The sequence below is a fragment of the Salminus brasiliensis genome, chromosome 14, assembly GCF_030463535.1.
Source record: "Salminus brasiliensis chromosome 14, fSalBra1.hap2, whole genome shotgun sequence".
Lineage (NCBI taxonomy): Eukaryota > Metazoa > Chordata > Actinopteri > Characiformes > Bryconidae > Salminus > Salminus brasiliensis.
The window spans coordinates 26,205,621-26,227,091 of record NC_132891.1 but is presented as its reverse complement, the minus strand read 5'-3'; the positions used below and the strand labels follow the sequence as shown (position 1 = coordinate 26,227,091).

The window sequence follows — 21,471 nt, the reverse complement described above, 5'->3', positions numbered from 1 at the left end:
GGCAATTCAGCCTTGCCAATTTGCCACCATGTGTGTACTTGGGATGTGGAAGGAAACTGGAGCAGTCAGAGGAATCCCACACAAGGACAACACACTAAACTCCTTACAGACAGAGACCTGAGCAAGGCCTGAACCCACAACCCCAAGCCCCTGGAGCCATGTGGCACACACAATACCTGCTTTGCCACTGTGCTTCCCAAATTGTAATTTTGTAACTTTGTCTGGTTAATGCTTAAGGCATTTCAAGCGAGTTTTAGATCATCCAAGAAAAGCAAAACTGAATCGAGCTCAGCTAAAGATTTGCAGCATGAGCAAATAAAAGCCTCCTAGATTAATGGTTTATGGTCAGATGAGACAAAAGCGATGTAGAAGTAAAGGTGAGGCATTCACGCTCAGCACTGTACCAGCTGTTAAGCAAAGTGGATGGAATAGTAAAGAAAGAAGACTATCTCAGAATTCTGCAGCATAACCTTAAACCATCAGTTAGATGGTTGAAACCTGGACACACTTGATCTCATAAGACAATGACCCCAAGCACATATTAAAGGTGGGTGTCTTAAGCTTTTGAAATGGCCTTCCCAAATTTCTGACCACAACCCTATCAAAAATAGATGGACAGTGCATAAAGGTGCAGCTAAAGGTAATTTAACCAAATATTAGGTATTTGTGTGACTATTTGTTTTATTAATTCAAATCTAATCAAATCAAATGTATTTGTATAGCACTTTTTACAACACAAAGTTGTTACAGAATCAGTAGGAGAAGAGATCAACAACATAAAAAGACACGAAAACCTAATACCCCCAGTGAGCAAACAAAGACAACAGTAGCAAGAAAAAACTCAGAAGAAACCTTGGGAGGAACCAAGACTCACAAGGGGGACCCATCCTCCTCTGGTCTAAGCTATTTATAAAAAAAAGCTGAATCACCTAGACTGTTCTACTGCTCATGTGTGCTACATAATCATAATATCATAATATAATCATATATCACAATAATCATAATAGTGCTAGTAAGAGTAATGAGAATAATGATGGTTAATGGTGGTAATAATAATAGTGGAAGATAGTTAAGAGTATACATTTTAACTTGGTCATTAGGCAGGTAGCAGTGGCACGAGGGTGGGCAGCTGGTCTGACACAAGTAAAGGGGACCCCAGCGGTCGTCTAACAGGTCAGGCCGGATGAGTGGGCAGCCATTTACTCTGAGTAAAGGTAAAGAGATTAGTAGAAGTAGTAGATTAGTAGAAGTGTAATGATACACTTTCAAATCTATTTCACACATGTGCTTTTACCTAGGTATTTTTACCTGTAAAAAAGAAACTGAATAAAAGAGTTTACTAGTGATAGTAAATTACCAGACTTTTTAAGGAACAGAAGCTGACACCTACTTGGAAATACAGTGGTATCTAGGTTACAGCAGGAGAAGTACAATGTTTATATGATGATTTAGACAGTTTGTAGTTAAATTCCACAGGTTAATACATGATGACAGTGCTTGGGGTACATGATTGAAAGGCCCTTAGAGAGTCTGAAGAGACTGAGAATTGAAGTGAATCACGTTTTGAATTTCGATACACTGTATGAAATATTATTTTCCAGTACTTAATAGTAATATAACATTCTGGAATACCCAACATGCGCTGGAATGTGACTTCTGTAGTAAAGTAGTAAATATACAAAATTGTTAGGAATTAGGAATTATTTTGGAGAGCCATCACTGTGTGTACAAAAGCAGTCGAAATGATTCAATCCCCATTGCAAAATGTTTTTTTAGGAAAATGTACTTTTAGTTATAAGTGTCACTTCATCGTTTTCAGTGCCAGAGGAAGCAAAGCAGCCCCAGAGCATCACTGAGCCACTGCCATTCTGTAGACAGAGGGGTCACAAAACAGAATGTCTAAACTCCTGTGGCTTATTTATATGGTTTTGATAAGATTGGAGCTGACTTCTTGCATTTTGGGTCAATAGATGCATGAAGATCTTCAGTGTTCATATGCCTTTCAGTGCGACCTGAAACCTCAGTGCCTGCTGCCAACAAATCTTGTTGCAAGTCTTTTGAGGGATTACCTGCCACCTGAATCTGATGGTGGCCAGTGATAGAGGCATAGTCATCATACCTTAAGCTCTGCTTCCATGTCAGAGACTCTCTTCTCTAATGCCTGCTTTTCCTTCATAAGAAAAGAGAGACTGTTAATGCTTAATGTTGAGGCCCCTTGTTAAGGCCTTACACAGCTCTTACACAGACAACACAAAATGGTTAGAAGCTTACAAATATGTGCTCTTATGAAGGATTCTATTCAGGGGGTTGAATAATTTTGAGACTGCAGTCGTCATTAAAAGTGGCATTTTGTGTTGAATGTGGAGAAACCACTTGTTATATTAGTTGTGATGAGTTATTTAAATGGTTCTGGTTTGATTGGTTAATTCCACACAGCTGAAAGGTTGTACATTTTGCTAACAGACCAAATTAGTAATGGGGCTTAAATAATTTTCATTGGAGAGTACTCTTTGGATCTTTGTTGGAACAGTATCACACATAACCACTCTCGTTACTGCCTTTTTACGTCTTTCATTAGCAGGTATGAGCATTTCTTTATGTATACTCTTTAGTGGCATCTGTGTTACCCGGCCAAATAAACAGACCATTACCTAATAAGCCAGAACACTCTACTGCTCAGCTACAGTTCGTAAATTCTGTTTGTGTGCGTGTGTCTAATTCTCTTAAACACATTCCAGCAGGGTGAGGCCATAACAGTTGGGTGCATGTCAAAGATGGAAATCTCCAGAGAAATGGAAAAGAGCTCATGTCGCTCTGTTTGATCCCTGACCAAGGGGATGGAGGTATAAATCTAATTAGATTACAAAAACCCTCATGCTATCTTAACCGTTATTAATTTGACGTAAGAAAATATGTTTTTGACTGTAAAGATCCATGTTCAGTGCAATAACTACTAAATATTGACTCATATGAATGCACATTTCCAGTTTTTAGATTGATGTTCCAAGCAGGGTTGGGTAGTAGCGAAATACAGAATACAGAATTATGTAATCAGACACCTGTTATCTCTTACAGTTACTATGAAAAAATGTAATTTGATCACAGAAATCCACTCACTCCAACCCACACTGACCCTGATTGACCAGTACAAACAAGGACACAATCAAACGACACTGCAGAACCAATCAAAATCTATTTCAGCTGTGGGATGGGACAGTGATGGCAAACTCAGAGACAGAACCAATTAAACCTTTTTTCCCAAACAGTGAAACTCTCTGATTCAGTGAGAGAATTGCTCCAGCTCATTAATACAGTAAACATACTTTTATATAGTGCTGCCTCAAAAAGGTAGAACGTCATGTAGCACCTAGCACAGTCTGAGCTTTGTGTGAACCTAAGGGCTAAAACAAACACTGAACACTAACGCTGTTTATGAACAGGTTTATTGAGACATGTTATTATGTTACAGATTTGGCAGAAGCTTTGTGAAGTCCTGAGAGTAAGTGTCAGACAGTCAGTGGCCCAGTTGTTTGAACAGTCAGAGACTATCAGCACACTTCAGCCAAAATGTGCCAGTGACATGTACTTCTCCATAAGCACACTAAAAACATGCTTCTTTTCAAAATGGGTGTGTATATATAAAAAAATAGTATGATGCACTCCATATGAATAAGATGCCATGGAATAACCACTTTTGTTCCATAAGGATCCTCTTTAAGTCTTTAAAAGGTTGCTTACACCTATAATTGTCACAAGCTTGCTTTCTAGCTACATTTGTTGGCAGATTAACTTTTTGTTTATAATTGCGTATTAAATAGAATTATCTATACAACATTAGGTTAAGTTAGGTTACGCCTAACTACAGATGTTGCATGAAAGCGCAAAAAGCCTTTTTGCTCTCAGTCCCCTCAGTCTTCACTCAGGGGAGTAGGTTTCCTTTGTATTACTCTCCTTGGTTAAGGGAGGCAGACTGCTGACAGATTTACATCTGAGTGCCAAGCAGGCCCAGGTGGCCCTGGCGTTGAGTCGGCCCTGTTAGGGGGCACCCAGGGGGTTCAATGGAAGGGCACTTTGGAGTGAGAACAGTGTGTAAACAATGCCAGCCCACTGGGAAGCAGCATACAATGCACCACGGAATACCCTACACTAATCACCCAAGCAGGGTAACTAGAGCCATGCTTGCTGTTTCTCTGTCTCTCTCTCCCTCTGTGTGTTGCTATCTCTCTCTTTGCTAACTACAGTGAGGGTTTTGTGCTGTTTGCTGCCAGTTTGGCTGCTGTTAGCAAATGGCTACTGTCACAATGCACCTGCATCAGCATATGTGTTTTTTAGACCTGTACCAAAAAATTATATTCAGAGAATAATACAGTGCACAAGTGTTGTGCTTACACTGTTTTACACAAATGTTGATTCCAATGTCGTCATTGTAAAATCCAACAAAGTCAGTTCCATTCAAGTCTATTTGTATAGTGTTATTTACAACTGACGTTGTCACAACAAATTTATGGAACATGGGTGCCCAGTAAGGGTGTGTGCAATGCTACAATAATTTGTGTAATAATATGGTATCACTTTCCATGGATGGTCCTTCATGGATGACTCGTAGATGCTCACCTCGGCTAAAAATGTAAAAAATACAACTAACCTCTAAATTTAATATAAATGAGTGTCTGTTTAATGTAACACTGCAACCAAAGCCTAATCTTAACCCGAGCATTGTTAGTAACACATGAAAAGGGATTGGGTAATTGGCCTTTCAAATTTGGTAGGAAATAAGGTAAATTAGAAATTAGAAATGAATTATTGAGGGAGAAATAATAATAATAATGGAATTATAGTAGTATTAATATAGCTGATTCTGGCAAATATCTAGTTATCTAAGTGTTTACATAAACAGCATTTTCCTAATGGGATTAAAATTGCTATCCCATTTTAAGAAATCCAATAAAGAGATTGTGATAGTTTTAGTGAAAATGTAGATTTTAAAAAAACATGGTCTACCAAAGACATTTCCTGCTGATTTTGTACCAAATTCTCCTTACGTTAATAAGCAAGTTTTAGAGGTTTTAGAGTATTATATGGGAAGAGTTTTTTCAAAATTTGCTATATTTTTTCAAAATTGTTATATTTATTTGCAAATGCCCAGCATGTGATTATGCAATAGTTAATCAAGCCTTAAGTAGCATCTGCACTCAGACTGCTGGATAATCGTAGAGAGTAAAACAAATTAAGAACTTGTTAGCAGCAGATTGGTTCTACAGACATTTAGTCAAACCCTATGTATTATAAACATATTGCTCTAGAACTTTCAGCTTTTAGACTCATTGATATATCGATCTTTTATTCCTTTTCAAATTCTGGGTAAGAATAGGAGAAATGTATGGTGGAGACAGCTTCTATTTTCAGTGATCCTCTGCTTTGCATTTCTGCCTATGATCTTATCTTACCTGACTTAATACAGACTCTATGTAGGGTCATTTTATATCGTCTCACCCAGGGCCTGGTATGACATGTCATGAATTCCAATGTAAATTAAATAGAAACCTCTATGTATGACTTTTTCTACTGCATGTACATAAATGTCTCTATGTACAGCATAAGAACATGTACATACTAACATAGCTATAATAAATATTTTGTAAACATTTTATACTAAAACATGACAACCTGCAAGGCTCTAGGCAAGTTGATATATAATTACCTTATAGCAAAATTACCTGTGTATATATAAATATGCATCTTGTAAACGAGCAGTTTGACTCTGTAAACACTGGTGCTCCATGTCACCTTTATTAGGAATTCCAGCTACACAACAGCTCAAGGTGTATGGAGAAGAGACTATGTACCTTGATTCTTGACTGGTGTTCATGCACAGACGGTTGAGTTTGTCAAGTTGTCAGCTTTACAGGGCTGCATATCTGAGCTCCTAATAAGTATCGTGTGTGCGATACTTATGTGCTCTGTTTTGTCCCATAGAAAAAGAGTAAAAACTCTGAGCAGAAGAGAAGTGCCCAGCACCTTTTGCCCATTCGCTTTCTGTTCGCTTTGATGCCACTTTAACTGCTGCATGCAAATCTGTCCTTTATTGTTCCCTGCAGTGGAACACGATAAGGAGTTTTTGCCTGTGCGTCGCCACCACAAGGAATTCCGATTCGACCTGTCCAAGATTCCCGAGGGCGAAGCTGTGACGGCTGCAGAGTTACGGATCTTTAAAGACTTCATCCCAGAGCGGTTTGACAACGAGACTTTTCGAATCAGTGTGTACCAAGTGCTGGAGGAACATTTGGACAGGTAGGACAAACATTGTTCATGTAAACAGGGGCATCTTTTTCTGTTTATTTTCTACATTTACCTTAGGTTTAATTAATATCATGTGTATTGTAAGCACCAGTCAGCTGCCTTTAATTAAAAAGGGGTGGAAAAAAAGACCACAAATGACATCGTTGTCTAACTCTGACCCTACACTCTTAAAAACAAAGGTGCGATGCCAAGGCAGAAGCATTTTTGGTTCCATACGGTATATATTTTTTTAAAAGAGATGTGATTGTGAAGAACTCCTAAACTGTTTAAAAAAGGTTCTTCACACATCTATTTTACAAAAATGCTTATTCATGGAACCAGAAATTGTTCCTCTGTGGCATTGCTCAAAGAACCCTTTAATATCAGGGGGTTTCAAATGAAAATCCCATGATTCCAGGAGTACAATATTGAATAAAACCCCTACATGAAACTAACCAAAAGCAAAATGACAGATAGCTGCAGCTGTTGGTCCTCTGCTCCCAAAGAACTATATCCTTTTTATTTGTCTATTTTCCTTCTTTCTATCCCACTCTGTCGTACTATAAGACAGTGCTTACTATATCTAGCCTTTTTTTTCAGACATCATGCCCATGCCATAATTCCTATTCCAGCTCTGTGGTTTTATTCTCAATGAGTCAGTTGTGTGTCCTCAGAAACCTTCTATCAACTTCACTTCTAGAATATCAGTAACTCACACCGTGAATCAGGTTTAAAACTGTCTTGGTCCCCCTCATTCTGCTCTACCCTGCTAAAGGGTTGCCTCTTTTACTGGCCTGTAGGAAACAACACATGCCATTGTCCTGCGATTGGAGAAAAAGGAGAGAGAAATGGAGGGATAAGTGAGAGAGATATCAGATGGAAGGGAACACCTTAAGTCCAGGTGTGTCCATTAGAGTGAACATAGATGTGAGACACACACATGCACACATATACATGCATTATATCTTGAAATGCTGTTACTGGCTCTAAATCTTTAAACAGATTTCAAAAGATTCATTGCATTTTTGTCCCTGCTTACTGCTCTTTACATCTTTTTTCAAATTCTAGCCTGTGATTTAGTGTAGGCCAGCTTGTTCAGTGTGAGACCAACAGCCATTTATAAAACCATTATTGTCAATTAAGAAAATGAAGTGTTCCCTTGGGCCTCACCATCTGGAGGTCTCTTTTTCATTTTTTTCCTCCTTCTCCGTTCCTTTCTCTCACCCACTCTTTTTCTTTTTTCCTCTCTTGATTTTCTTGTTTTTCTATTTCTATATCCCTAGTTCTTTCTTTTTCTTTCTTTCTTTTTTATTTTTGTATCTCTCCCTCCTTCTTTCTTTCTTTCTTTCTTTTTTGTCTCTCTTTATCATTTTTTCTCTCTTTCACATGCTGCCCTAGTTTTCTTTCTTTTTCTATTTTTTTTATTTTTATTGTTAACTCTCCCTCCTTCCTTCTTTCTTTCTTTCTCTCTCTTTATAATTTTTTCTCTCTTTCACATGCTGCCCTAGTTTTCTTTCTTTTTCTATTTTTTTTTTTTATTTCTAACTCTCCCTCCTTCCTTCTTTCTTTCTTTATTTTTTTTTTCTCAATCATTTTTCTCTCTTTCACCTGCTTCCTTAGTTTCTTTCTTTGCGCTCTTCTTGGTCATCTCTCGATTTCAGCAACCATGTTGCTATCAGAGTCACACAGACAAGTTATAAGTTATTGGTTGAATTGATTTTGTATGGTGTTTGGATGAGTGTGTGTCTGAGTGTTGAGAATGTGTATGAACACAGCTGTTCTTAGACCTTTCTAATTCCCTCTATTCAAAAGCGTCTTTTGTGCTCATGAGTGTTTTTACACGCTGAAATTGTGTCATTTCCTGTGGTTTTGTGGGCTCTATCTTCTGTAGCTCTTCACTGGCTGTGGTTGACAGTGTGGTTGTCAAGTGTATTTTCTTTTAGCAGATCTCATGTAATACACACTTTAACCTAACTCTGAATTTACAACTGAAACATACATGCACAAATGTGCAGATTTGTTTTTATACACTACATCATTTTGTACAATTAAACATTGTATGTACAAGGTTTGAGCAACACTAGTCTACATATTGTATTGATTTGTGAAGTGTAAAGTACTAAATCCATGTAAAGACAGGTTAAAACACTGTTACTTTATATTAAAACATAAAACATAATTAATAAAAAAATAAATATAATAAAAATAGTTATGCGACATGTAAACATTTGGAAACTGAACAGTAATTATATTTGTCTTATCCAGAACGGTTCATGTTATACAGGTAGGTGACTGAAGAATTAAGTCTTGCCCAACGACTCTTATAGCATAGTATAGCATAGTGTGCTAGCCTGGCCCGGAAAGTAAATCCCCAGTCTGCCATAGGGAGGGTGGTGTTGCTACCCACTATGCTACAACAATCATGCCCCATGCGTTGTGTTGGTACTAACTAGCCCTCCCTTTGACAGATAGCACAGCTTACAAATGCCTTTTTCTAACCAGCCAGGAGTCTTTCTGTTCTTATGTAAAGAATTTACTTCTTCACTGTGGCAGTGGTGGCTCAGTGGTTAGCGCTCTGGGCTATTGATGACAGGGTTGTGGGTTTGATACCTGGGCTCGACAAACTGCCACTGTTGGGCCCTTAAGCAATGGATGCCCACCGCTGTGTGTGTGTGTGTGTGTGTTCGTTCACAGATGGGTTAAAGGCAGAAGCCAACTGTGTCACAAATAGTGTATATGGTTGTCTTGTGTTTACCTCAAAAATCAACAGAACATGTAATTTACTCAGGAGTGCCCAAACTTTTACACACAACTGTACCTTTTGCAAAACACCTCTCTCTACTCCATTGCTGTAGGGAGTCTGACCTGTTCCTGCTGGACTCACGGGTGATCTGGGCAGCAGAAGAGGGCTGGCTGGTGTTTGACATCACCGCCACCAGCAACCACTGGGTGCTGAACCCAGGCCGTAACCTAGGCCTACAGCTGGCTCTAGAGAGTGTGGACGGTGAGTGGATACCTCACTGGCTGAGTAACCCCTGAACTGGTTAGACACACAGTGGAGGCAGATGTTTGTGCAGTTATCTCTTAGCGCAACCTGCTACAGTCTTAAATCACTATCATTCAATCTGATTACATTTGTTTTTGCTAATTATGTTTGGAAATAGCCCTTATGAAGGAAAAATGCTCTATGGAAAAGTGCTTTTATGTCATGAAGATCAGATAGGCCAATTACAGCACAAACTAAGGACACCTGGTTGCCGTAGGCACCAAGCAACCTGACTTTACGTCAATGCAAAACAATGCATTACTTTTTCTATATGTGGTCACAGGACACAAATGCACATGCTCGCACACGAATAGACTTCAAAAGGTCTTTTGTACAAGGCAGAAATGGTGACTTATAAAGGGTTCAATTGGGAATAGTAAGAACTAATTTGGACAACAGGCACTACATTTGATCTACACTATAAAAATAGTAAATAAATTAGACTAAGAGCTAAAGAAAAGTCATTCACAGCCTGTAAACACATGATCCGGTTCCATACTTAATAGATTTAAATCTAGTTAGTTGTTTTTTTTATTTTTGTCTTATTCCAAACACAACCTGTCCCATGTAATTACAATTCACTGTAGGCCTGAACTGTGTGTGTTTTCCTCTCTGCTTCCCCCTGCAGGTCAGAGTGTGAACCCACGGGTGGCAGGCTTGATTGGCCGCAGCGGCCCTCAGAGTAAACAGCCCTTCATGGTGGCCTTCTTCAAAGCCACTGAGGTCCACATCCGGAGCATTCGCTCAGCGCAGAGTGGCAACAAACAGCGGAACCCCAACCGCACGAAACCTGCCAAAGCCCAGGAGGCCCTGCGCGTAGCCAACATCGCAGGTTAGACAGGAATGTGTCTAAATGTGTGGTGAAGACAGAAAAGCAACAAGGGCGAAAGTGATGGGAGGAAATAAAGGGGAAAGGACAACATGTAAAGAAAGATAAATGGAGCAAGAGAGGAAATGAGAGAGAAAAGTGAGCTTCCTTACGGGTGGCACTGTGGGGTTATAAATCAAATATTGATTTAAATTTAGTATCATAATATTTTCCAAATATGATATCACAAAATCAGACAATATATTAATGAACAGTATGAGTCTACAATGTCTACAATATTGTTAGCATAAACTAGACAGAAAAGCATTTTCAGCAAAATGACTATTGGAGATGCATGAATGAAATCAGGCAGAATTAAAATAATCAGATTTGTTAACCTTAATCAGCAAGTGAACAATCTGTGTAACTTATTTCAGTGGAGTTAAGTTTCGATTTTATGAAGTGCATAATGTGAGACAATTTTTTATCTATGTTCCTTTGGCTGATTAAAATTGCATTAAATATAGCAGATTAACTAAAGCAGTATGTGTTGACGCCATTGATTAAATTATATGTTTTATTGATTATACAAGTGAAAAAGTAACAAACCTTCTGCAGAAAAAAAACTATATAATTCTATATAAAAAAAAACTCTATATATTCTATATAAAAAAAATATTATTTATTTTACATTTGTGAAATTAGGCTCATCTGAAGTGTATGCATATTTGAGCATCTCTCTTTGGGCTGATTAAATGTAAATAACAAATAGTATAACAAATTGTATAACAAATAATGTTATATTCAATAGTAACCTTTTTTTGTTCTGTGAAAACAACCTGATGCACCCAGCAAATGACATACATTATTTTCATAGTTTTTTTTTTATAGCCAGTACTGAATCCTGAATGGCTGCCAGATATGTTTTAATGTGCCCAAGAAGCACATCACACAAATCTGACAATAATTATTCCATTACTTGATTGCAGAACATTCATTTTTAAGGTACCTCTAGTCATATATATTTCATAAAAAGTAATATAAAGTATAAAGTCTCCACTTTGTAACCTGAAAAGGCCTGAACTTTGGAACATGAGGGATCATGAACCAAACATTTATGGAATACGATATGTGTTTATGCGGGTATGTGTGTGCTTCACATTATGTTTAAACCTTCCACAGATGGATTTACAGAGTAAAGGCTATGCAGTGTCAAATAAGGATTATTAAACTCAGTGAATCTGGTTTCAAACATGGCAAGGTTATGAAGCCTTCAGGTATAATCAGAATCACATGAGGCCAGATCTCCCTTTATCTCTCCGTCATCTAAGCAGGCCTACATGATACTAACCTTCAGCACAACACTATCCTTTGTTTCATCCATGTAGTCTACATGGTGCTGTCCTCAGGACTGGGGGGGGGGGGGTGTCAGGTAGCGCACACAGTTCACAGTATCTTTTGTTGACTCTGGTGGGAAAATTCAGAATGTTGGTGGGGAAACCGTAAGACACACCAGCTATGTGATAACAGTGTTTATTTGAATTGGCCTGTAGAGCATGGTGTTGCTCAGTTTGTTCATTGCATGCTGCCTAAACTGGGCACATCTGCAAGTGAGTGCAAGCTAAGCGGTTTAATGGAGGTAACAGTGGGCATTAGCCCTTAAAAGCATAGTGTCATTCAGTATTAAATATTTTTAGCTCATTAAAATAACAATTATACAAGAAACTTAATTACACAAAAAAAGAAATATTACAATTATTATTATTATTATTATTATTTTCTTCTTTTTTTTTTGAATGACACATTTTTGCCATGTTCTTGTTATTGACACAAACAGAAACAACTGCAAATCTGAATGCTCATTGCTTCACTCACTATGTAATTAAATATGTAATTTACCTCTGTCTTCATTGTAATAATACAACCAATTATTAACTGTACTTTGTAATTTGTTGAACACTTATAATGCAGTTTATTAGTGTAAACCTTCAAGGTATTTTTCAGGCTGAACTATGCTAGCTTTTCACACTCTTTTGCTCTAACAGAATTGTGGCTAAAGCTCAGATGGATTCTTACTTTCTATATAGTGATCTAATTAAGTAAAAAAGTAATGTTTTATGACTTAGAGTATGAAGTCCACAATGTAAGCAGTCATCTGAGATTTCTCAGGTGACTGTAGCTCTCCCGCTCAAATATTTAAAGTAAAATATACAGTGAACACTATGAAAATATTACTGAATCATTGAACATAATACATACATTCTGATTATTTTAAATGAAAATCCGATTCAGCTCAATGAACTAAACAAAAGAATGTGATTCATTGAAATACAATACTTCAGCCCCTGCAAAAGTACGTAATTCTATTTCTAGTTTAACAGAACGGAAGTAATAACTGACAGTAAACATTCGAATGACAAAGCAGCCATGAATTGTTAGACTAGGAAAAAACGTTTTTCAGACCCAGCTTAAGAAACAGAAAGGCTATGTATGCATTAGAGGAGGGTGGTGGCAGCCTCTATTTAGCCTGTATTGGCCGTTGTAAATCAAAGAAGTATCTCAAACCTGCTGGCAGTTTATAGGTTGCTGTCTCTACTTGAAGCCCTCACACCTGCGTAAGTTATGGGTTGGACGCATGTCTCCATGGAAACATCTGGGTTGGGTAGTGGTGGATGATGTGTGTTTTTATAAGCTACATTGCCTGTAGGATCATGCACTTTTATATGCTAAAGCTATTATTTATTCAGGGTCACGTGGGAAACACTACTTGTGATGCCCCAGTCTATTACAGTATTCATGTGCATGCTTGGTTTATTGATATCTAGTCCAAAAATAAAAGAATCGTGGACATTGTGAATTCTTGAATTTTATTAACCTGAAAATAAAAAGGTGTTCAAGCATGCATAGAAATACTTTAGCTTACATCTTAATCGCATACTGTGAAAAAAATGACTAATGATAATTCAGCCAGGGAGAATGACTTTATACTTTATACAGAGCTTAAAAGATTGTTAGGATAGCTAGATGCTTTATGCTGACCACATGTGACAAAGTTGCTCTGACTATGGCTAACCGGCATAAAAGTAAACATTAATGACCGTATTTTTTCCCCCTGAGTCATCTCTTTTAATCGGGTTTCACACAGTGCAATAGGGTGTAACCTGTAATTTTGACATTATTGACATGCTCTATAACTGAAATCCGGTGCATGCTGTCGTGATTCACAGATGTATAGTGTTTGAAACACAACAGGTCCGACTATGAGCAGACTATGATGATGTGTAACATTGGTAGCAACACTAAAGACTATTTTAATCTCTGTCCTTCCTCAGAAAACAGCAGTGCTGATCAGAAACAGGCCTGTAAGAAGCATGAGTTGTATGTCAGCTTCAAGGATCTTGGGTGGCAGGTACCAAACACATTCCTACATGTTCAAAAACATATTTTTTTTATGTTGTTGTTTTCTGCATACTAGTGTTCTGTATCTCTGTACTAATCCGTCAAAGAACTGCCAGACCAATCAGCATGTTGAAGAGTTATAGTTGGCTGGTTTTGGGAATTATTTAAAACAGATGGCAAAGCACTGTTTAAAGCTTAGGGGAATCACACCGATGCTGCTATACTATAGGCACTGAAAGGTATGAACTTCTTCCTCCAGTGTTTTTTCTCTCATCAGTAATGCTGATACTCAGGGGCAAACATTCCCTATTTTGACGTTGCAGGAATACAATGAAAATAATGTTCCTCTTGCAACTTTCTTCTAAAATGTTCCCAGCTTTTGTAGTTGACCTCTCTTCTTTATCTCTGTTTATAGCTAGGAGTATTTTATGACTACATTTCCATAGCTGGGCAGTTAACAAAGCCCCTTGTTTATCCCATTAGTCTGCATCACCTGAAAGTGTAAGGAACACCTATCAAGTTGAGATAGCAGAGCTTAGTGTCTGTTTACACTGAGATAGTACTGGCACCTGCAGCATGTCTCTCTCTCCTACTGATTCAAAGCACATAAACACTGTCTGCCTGTGCAGATGTGCAGTATTTAGACACTCCCACTCTGCTAACTTGACTCAGAATTGTGTAGTGTTTTAAAATATGGCTTAAGTGCACAGTTTAACCTTCCTTATTAATTAAGTATGCACAGTGGTAGAATATAATACATAAGTATGTTGTATATATATATATATATATAACAATTTCTGCATTAAGATGTCTCCTCCCTTTCCTCTCCCTCTCTCTCGCTCACTCTCTTACTTTTCTCAGGACTGGATCATTGCTCCTGAAGGCTATGCTGCATATTACTGCATGGGAGAGTGTGCCTTTCCACTTAATTCCTACATGAATGCCACAAACCATGCCATTGTACAGACACTGGTAACTCAGGCATTTTCTAGCACACTTTGCTTACAAGCCTAGACTGGCTTCAATGTCCTAGGCATCATCACTGGTGGTTGCTAGTGTTTATGATCATTTCTAAACATAAACGGTTGACTGAGTATACCTGACTGTGGTGCGAAGTTGCTAATGTCTTACTTCACAGCAGTAAACAGCTTCAATACTTAATTATCAATCATTTAACAGCATCAATACAGTGTCATCCATTAATGCTAATTATAGCAAAGACAACATCTTTCACAACTGTCATAAAGGATACACGAGCTGATATGACATTGACCTCTGACCTTTCACTTTTACTTCTTTTTTAGGTTCACTTCATTAACCCAGAAGTAGTGCCCAAACCATGCTGCGCCCCCACGCAACTCCACGCCATCTCTGTGCTGTACTTTGATGACAGCTCCAATGTTATTCTAAAGAAATATCGTAACATGGTGGTTAGAGCCTGTGGTTGCCACTAGACTCTAGTCTCTGTCTCTTGTCCTGTCTCTCTCTCTCTCTCTCTCTCTCACACACACACACACACACACACCACATATCAAATCTTGTCAGTTTCACTCCATCTCCTGAATCTTTTTGTGTTTGTTTTTTGGGGAGGCCAGTGGGCCAGTTAGTTAAGATAGCAGTGGACCTTACTGTTACATTTGAAACGAACTGTGGAACAGATAGTTGTGGAATTGAATGTTCCATCACAACTACACACACACACACAGACATAGACATGACATTCCTTGTGCTTTCTACTGTGTAAATAGTTTTTCAATGAAAGAAACAAAGTGTATTTATTTTTCATGGTCTTTGAATAGAGTCAAAACATGTGTCTGCTCTCCAAGTCTGTTCTTTTATCCTGATAAACACACTGGTAGTGGAGATGAAGGATTAACAGAGATGTTTTATTCTAGGGTTTTGTAAAACTGCAGTATTAAGCCTTTCCTTAACCTCCTCTTTTTTATTTGTGCCTTTTCTCAATTGGTGAAATAATTATAACTAGAAACCCCTAAACAATTTAATACTAAAACGTTATTCTCTGTCTGCACAACTTTTGTAGACAACTCCAGAAACCAAAAGATATAATCTGTTAAAATAGATCATTGTCACCCAACCTTTTAGACCCAGACCAAACAGGTCTGTCATCTGATTACTTCTATAGTATACTATTAATTTATTTGAATGGTCCCTGGCAGGCAGCAGATGACAAGTTCGGAAAGCCACCACATGTCTTACAAAGCAAATCATTTGGTCATATCTAGAGTCTAAATAAAAAAAAAATATATGTAAGAAATGATGGCACACTTGACAGACTTTGTGTGAACCAGGGCTCTTAAGGACTTTACATCTTAAACTTTCAATTAAGCAGAAATTTTAAAACACCATGAATAAAATCATTCAGAGGCATCCATTTCATACTAGTGTTAGTTATTCAGATATCACATGTTACATGAGAGTTACAGGACCAAGTAGAATGCTGCATTGGAGAAACAGGTACAGGAAAATATGCCCTGCACCAGCATGACCTAAAATGCTGCTTAGCCATAAAAAGCCAAAGCTCCGAAGCTCGCTCTAAAAATCCAGAATACAGTTTGCCACTGCACATGGTGACAAAAATCTCACTTTTTGCAGTAATGTACTCTGGTCTGTAAAAGCTTGCAAGCCAAAGAACATCAGCATGGGGTGGCAGGATTATGTTTTGGGGGTGCCTTGCTGCAGGAGCAACTGGTGCACTTAGCAAAATAGATGGCATTTTGAGTGAAGGAAATATGTGGACATATTTGACAATCATCTTCAGACGTCAGCCAAATGTACAATACAATACAATAGGGTTTAAAAAGACTTCTATAGAGGTTGAAGTATCAACTTAAGCTTTTTACTCAAGTAAAAGTACTGGTTTCAAAACTACTTACAGTAAAAGTAATGTAAGGAAAACAAATACCCAAAAGCCACAAGGGCCTACAGTGCATTACCCCACCTCCCCTTTCTAAAAGCCATAATGACTATAATGTTATATTAAAATGTTAATGCTGAAATTTGTTGGGATGCACTAGGCTACCTGTTTTAGCTGCATATCTATCTGAAAATGAATGCCTTTTAGTAATATCAAATGTTTTAAAAGTCCATCTATGTGTACTGCTGAGCCATTACATGTGTTTCATGGAGCGGAAATTATGATGATTAGTTGCCTGTATTGTAATGGTGCAAAAAGTCAAACTTCAGAGGCATGTTATCAATAACCTTTATTGGAATGGAAATGTGGTGCTTAGTTGGGACATTTCACTCGAGTTTTCTTGAGTCTCTGCCACAGTCATCTTCATACTAGGCTACATACACTTTCTGGATGGCGCAATTTATCTGGATAGGTTTTTTTTTAATCTTTTTTTCTTTTTTGAACGATGAAATGCCAGAATGAAAACAAACCGAAATGAAATAGGAGTAACAAGACTATTTTTAAAATGTAAGAAGTAGAAAGTACAGATAATTGTGTGAAAATGTAAGGAGTAGAAGTAAAAAGCCAGCTGAAAGTATAAATAACCAAACTTTCTACTTAAGTCAAGAAAGTATTAGCCCTTTGTTACTTGACACCTCTGCATCTAAGTATTGTTATAGTATAGTCTCTTTTTATAAATATACATAAATAACAAGTAGAATGTATTGCTCACAAGAACATAAGTAGATTATAGATATTTCACAATATACATACTAATATATGTATTAGTATGGATTTATAATTTTTAACTATAAGCACTACTTAGCATGGACACAACAGGAGGGTTAAATAAATGTGGATATTGTATTTGTAAACTTAAGACGTCACATTAGTACACTTAGGACATGTAGCATATTAGAAAATGCAATTAAATTGTCTCCTTGCAAGCATTCCAACAATGCAATTTTAATATCAGTGTTGTCACTCCTGTTTCGCTAAATATTGTGCATAATCTAAACTAGAAGGCCATGCATTATTTAGTATATGAATTATACAAGCATTCAACTCGACTGTCCTATTTCATTGGACATTGGACAAAATGTAGTGTTTACAGTAAAGTTGTCTTCCCTCTACTGACATTGTTACAAAGCAGCTTTATAGGAAATCAGTAATAGGACAAGAGATCAACAAATCATAAAACATAAACATTAAAACCAAGCCAATGACAACAGTGGCAAGGAAAAACTTTCTCAAAGCTGGAGGAAGAAACCTTGGGAGGAACCAAGACTCACAAGGGGGACTCCTCTGCTCATAACTATTTATAAATTGAGAGTAATTATGCTTAATGATGGTAATAACAATAATAGTAGCAAATAGTTACAGTCCATGTAAACTTCAACATAGCCAATATGCAGATAGCAGTAGCAGGAGGGTGGGCAGCTGGTCTGACACAGGTAGCTTGGGAGCCTAGCCTAGGTCAGTCTACTATTGGGGTCAGGCCGCACAAGTGGGCAGACGTTAATTTAGAGGTAAAGAGATTCATGGAGGACATAGAATGTGAACATTATCATGGTGTGGCTGACAACAACAGATCTGACTATAACCAGAAGTTAACACAGCCACGAGAGCACCCTGAAACACTGACATCCATCCACTCCAGTGTCCACAATCCTACGTGATCGTGTGCTAGCTCTGGATGACAGCACCAGCATCTCAGTTAACCACAATTCTCTATGTACATAGATCTAATGTACATGAAGATGTAGAAAATCTGTCCAAGTAATATTAGCTATATGTTGGTCAAACTATGATTCTGATATATAATTTTCTATCAATTTTCTTTAATCAAAGTTTGTCATCAGGTTTGGAAGTTAATGACATGTTTGCTTATTACTGTGCCGGTGCCAACATGTATTATGTAAATAATAACAGTCCTAAAATAGAGTCTTGCAAAATTCTATATCTCCCTTTTGTATAATTTAAGGATACATTTACCTTCACAAACTGATAATGTTCAGTTAAATACGATTTGATAGAGCTGACCATGATAGAGCTGTTCCTGTGATTCCAACAATATTCTCTAATCTTTCTAGGAGCATTATGTGGTCTATTATATCAAAAGCTGCACTGAGGTCGAGTAGGACTAATAAGGATACACACCCTTGATCAGAGGCACAACAACCAGTAGTTAGTAAGTACTGGGAATAAAGAAGCCTGTTAACTCAACATTTACAACAGAAGCTAATGTGCACATACCCACTGACTTCCAAATCCAAAGAAATGCGTGAAAATGACTGTTTTCTTAGTTTACAATGTAACAAAGGAAGTTCAACCTCCTTGTAGCTTGAAACATAATGAAGAGTGAGAGAGAATGGTCTTGTGGTTCATCCAAACACCTTTACTCAATCAGGCAGATCAGAGGCAGATGACATTAGAGAATATTCCCCTTTTCACTGAAAGGTAGTGTTTATTAATAGCATGTGGGCAGGAGGATCAAACCAGACTATTACAGTGTTTTACTGCAGGCCAATATAAAGGCCAAATAAGCACAGGCTGTACACTCAGTTACACAACAATCTCCTCAAGCTGTTCTCATCCCACTGCTGACCTCATGACCTGCCTGCTCTGCGGGGATTCGGAGCGGATGGCACGCACAGCGGCCCTCTCTCCCAACTCTTCAGCTTTGTATCACTTTCTCTCTCTCTGTCTCTCACACACACATTCCTTCTCTGTCCTTTTGATGCCTTTCTCTCACTCCACAGTAGAACATAAAGAAGAAAGCAACTTATGAACAAAACTAAATGGTGAGTGGAGAAAAACCCTCATGCTAACCACATAGGTTGGAGTGAATATTAAAACGTAAACCTATTTAAATAACCAAAACATTAGCACTTTAATATTACTACACTCTTCTTCAAATTATATTCTAGCTTTTTACCAGTTGCACATAGTCGCCCAATTTCTTTGGAGGTAGGCCCAATGTGCAAAAGTTCATTCTTAATTAATTTTTTAGGCTCATTCCAAATACTAGAAGAACAATGTGAAATCAACATTGATCTTTATTTCACCTTAGACAAAAATAATAATAAGAAAAAATCCTTTGGGTGGCTAGCTATATGTTCAAAACAGGAACTCAGTCAACTCCAAAGCTCTTTGTCTACTCGAAGTGTGATACAGTCTGCCACCCCTGTCTAAACAGCCTGTCTGAAAAATGTCAATACATTGGCTACATTTCGTTTTGCAGCTCCTACTGCTGTTAAGTGGTGCTTGAATATAAATGCTTTCAAAAGCAGCTTACAATCCTTGATCCTACAGAAATGCAGCCATTCCTATGATTTATCTAACAAAAATGACAGTGAATAAAAAGAGAGTATTTTCTGTTTTTCTGCATCTATAAGCAGCTTCCTTCACTAGCCCATAACATACTCATGAGGAAATTGTTTGTTCTATTATTTAGTGTTATCTTATTATTATTATCCCATTATTATTTCTGAGCTGTGTGAATACCTCCCTTTTAAAAAGACCAGCTTTAGTTCTTTCTGTAACAGCTGAATAAGAAATAAAATAAATAAATAGCATAAATATATGTATGCTATAGCATAGAAAACAAATTAACCATAGTAATAATTTTTATATTATATCATGATAGATATTAGTATAGATTAGATATAGATAGAAATATTACACATAGATAGCATTGACAATAAGATCTCATAACATACACAAACACTTACTGAATGTAAATACTTCTTGACATGTGAAATGTTTCTGTGTGCAATATGGTTTTGATGTGCAATTAGATGTAAGATGAGGTTTTTGCTATCTTTATTATTTATAATGATTATAGTGTTAATACTTTGCATAATAGTTTGTTATCTTGTTCTACTGTTGAGTGCCTTGCAATCCCTTGGTGTAACATTGTGAATGCATCCACTGTGGGACTAAGAAAAGATTTTATCGAATCTTGTAATTTCTCTATAATACCTCTCTAACCCATCCTCTCAATCTTCTCATATGCAGCTGCTGAAACGGTGTTGCACATTTGTACTACACTGTTAAAAGTATAAGATGCTTGAGGAACTTTTGGAGGTTTTTCAATTTGAAACTGTGGAGGAACCTCTTATGGTGCTCTGAGGTCTTTCTTCTATGTAAACAGTCCAAATAACCTTCTTTTGAAGCTTTATTTTTAAGAGTGTTGTATTATACTATGTGATACCTTATGTGAAGAAAACCCATAAAGTGACAAAACATTGATGAAGGTAGAAGCCAATGACCAGCTGAACTGTCAATGCCTGAAAAAGTCAAATCAAGTTTATTTATATAATGATTTTCCTTGTTGGCTAAAAGTGACTTTTCCTCATGGCTCTGTAATGTCCCCTGAGTATGTCAACAGCATCTATGAGCTATAGTGGCAAGCCCATTGTCTGGGCTAGGCACATCTCTACAAGGCAACTTAAAGCCTTCCTGTGTGAGCCCCCAGTGTACTTTTTGACTATTTACATTAAGCTCTGCCCACTTTAATTTTGAGATTATTTGCATTTAATGTAAAATCACACACATTGTCACACACAAAGCCTGGGATTCTGCCTGAATGAATGTGGGTCTAAAATAAGTCTAAAATGTAATACTTAATCAAAAATGTGCAAATTCAACGCCAATTGGAAAAAAGCAATCATAAACATGGGGGGATCTTGCATTGCACAAATCACACATATACAGCCCTAACTTAAAATGCTTACAACTTCATTACAATGTGAGTCGTAGGCAATGTAAAAAAAAAGAGGTCAATCACCACAAAATGAATTAGCATATAATTAAGCTTAAACAACTCTTTTCTATGAGCCTGACAACTGCTTCAACAGAAGTCATGTTTTTTCTTTTACATTTGTTACCTTTTTTCTACAATGAATTTGACTGTTAATTTTGACATTATAAAAACCAACAGATGTCAGTTTAGCATAATATAGACATTCAGAAATGTATTTCATGATAGCATTTAGGCAATTGGCAGCCAAAAAGTAAATA

General features: G+C 37.3%; 1 protein-coding gene across 1 annotated transcript in view; it reads left to right on the top strand.

Moving 5' to 3' along the window:
• bmp7b (bone morphogenetic protein 7b) overlaps positions 1-15,495 on the top strand; it is a 31,864-nt gene extending 16,369 nt beyond the window's left edge. Inside the window, exons 2-7 of the mRNA XM_072696309.1 lie at positions 6,099-6,291; positions 9,135-9,283; positions 9,954-10,157; positions 13,466-13,542; positions 14,394-14,504; positions 14,837-15,495. Coding sequence (XP_072552410.1) covers positions 6,099-6,291; positions 9,135-9,283; positions 9,954-10,157; positions 13,466-13,542; positions 14,394-14,504; positions 14,837-14,986 — 884 coding nt within the window. The 3' untranslated portion in view covers positions 14,987-15,495. The remainder of the gene's footprint in view (positions 1-6,098; positions 6,292-9,134; positions 9,284-9,953; positions 10,158-13,465; positions 13,543-14,393; positions 14,505-14,836) is intronic.
• Positions 15,496-21,471: the final 5,976 nt, after the last annotated feature.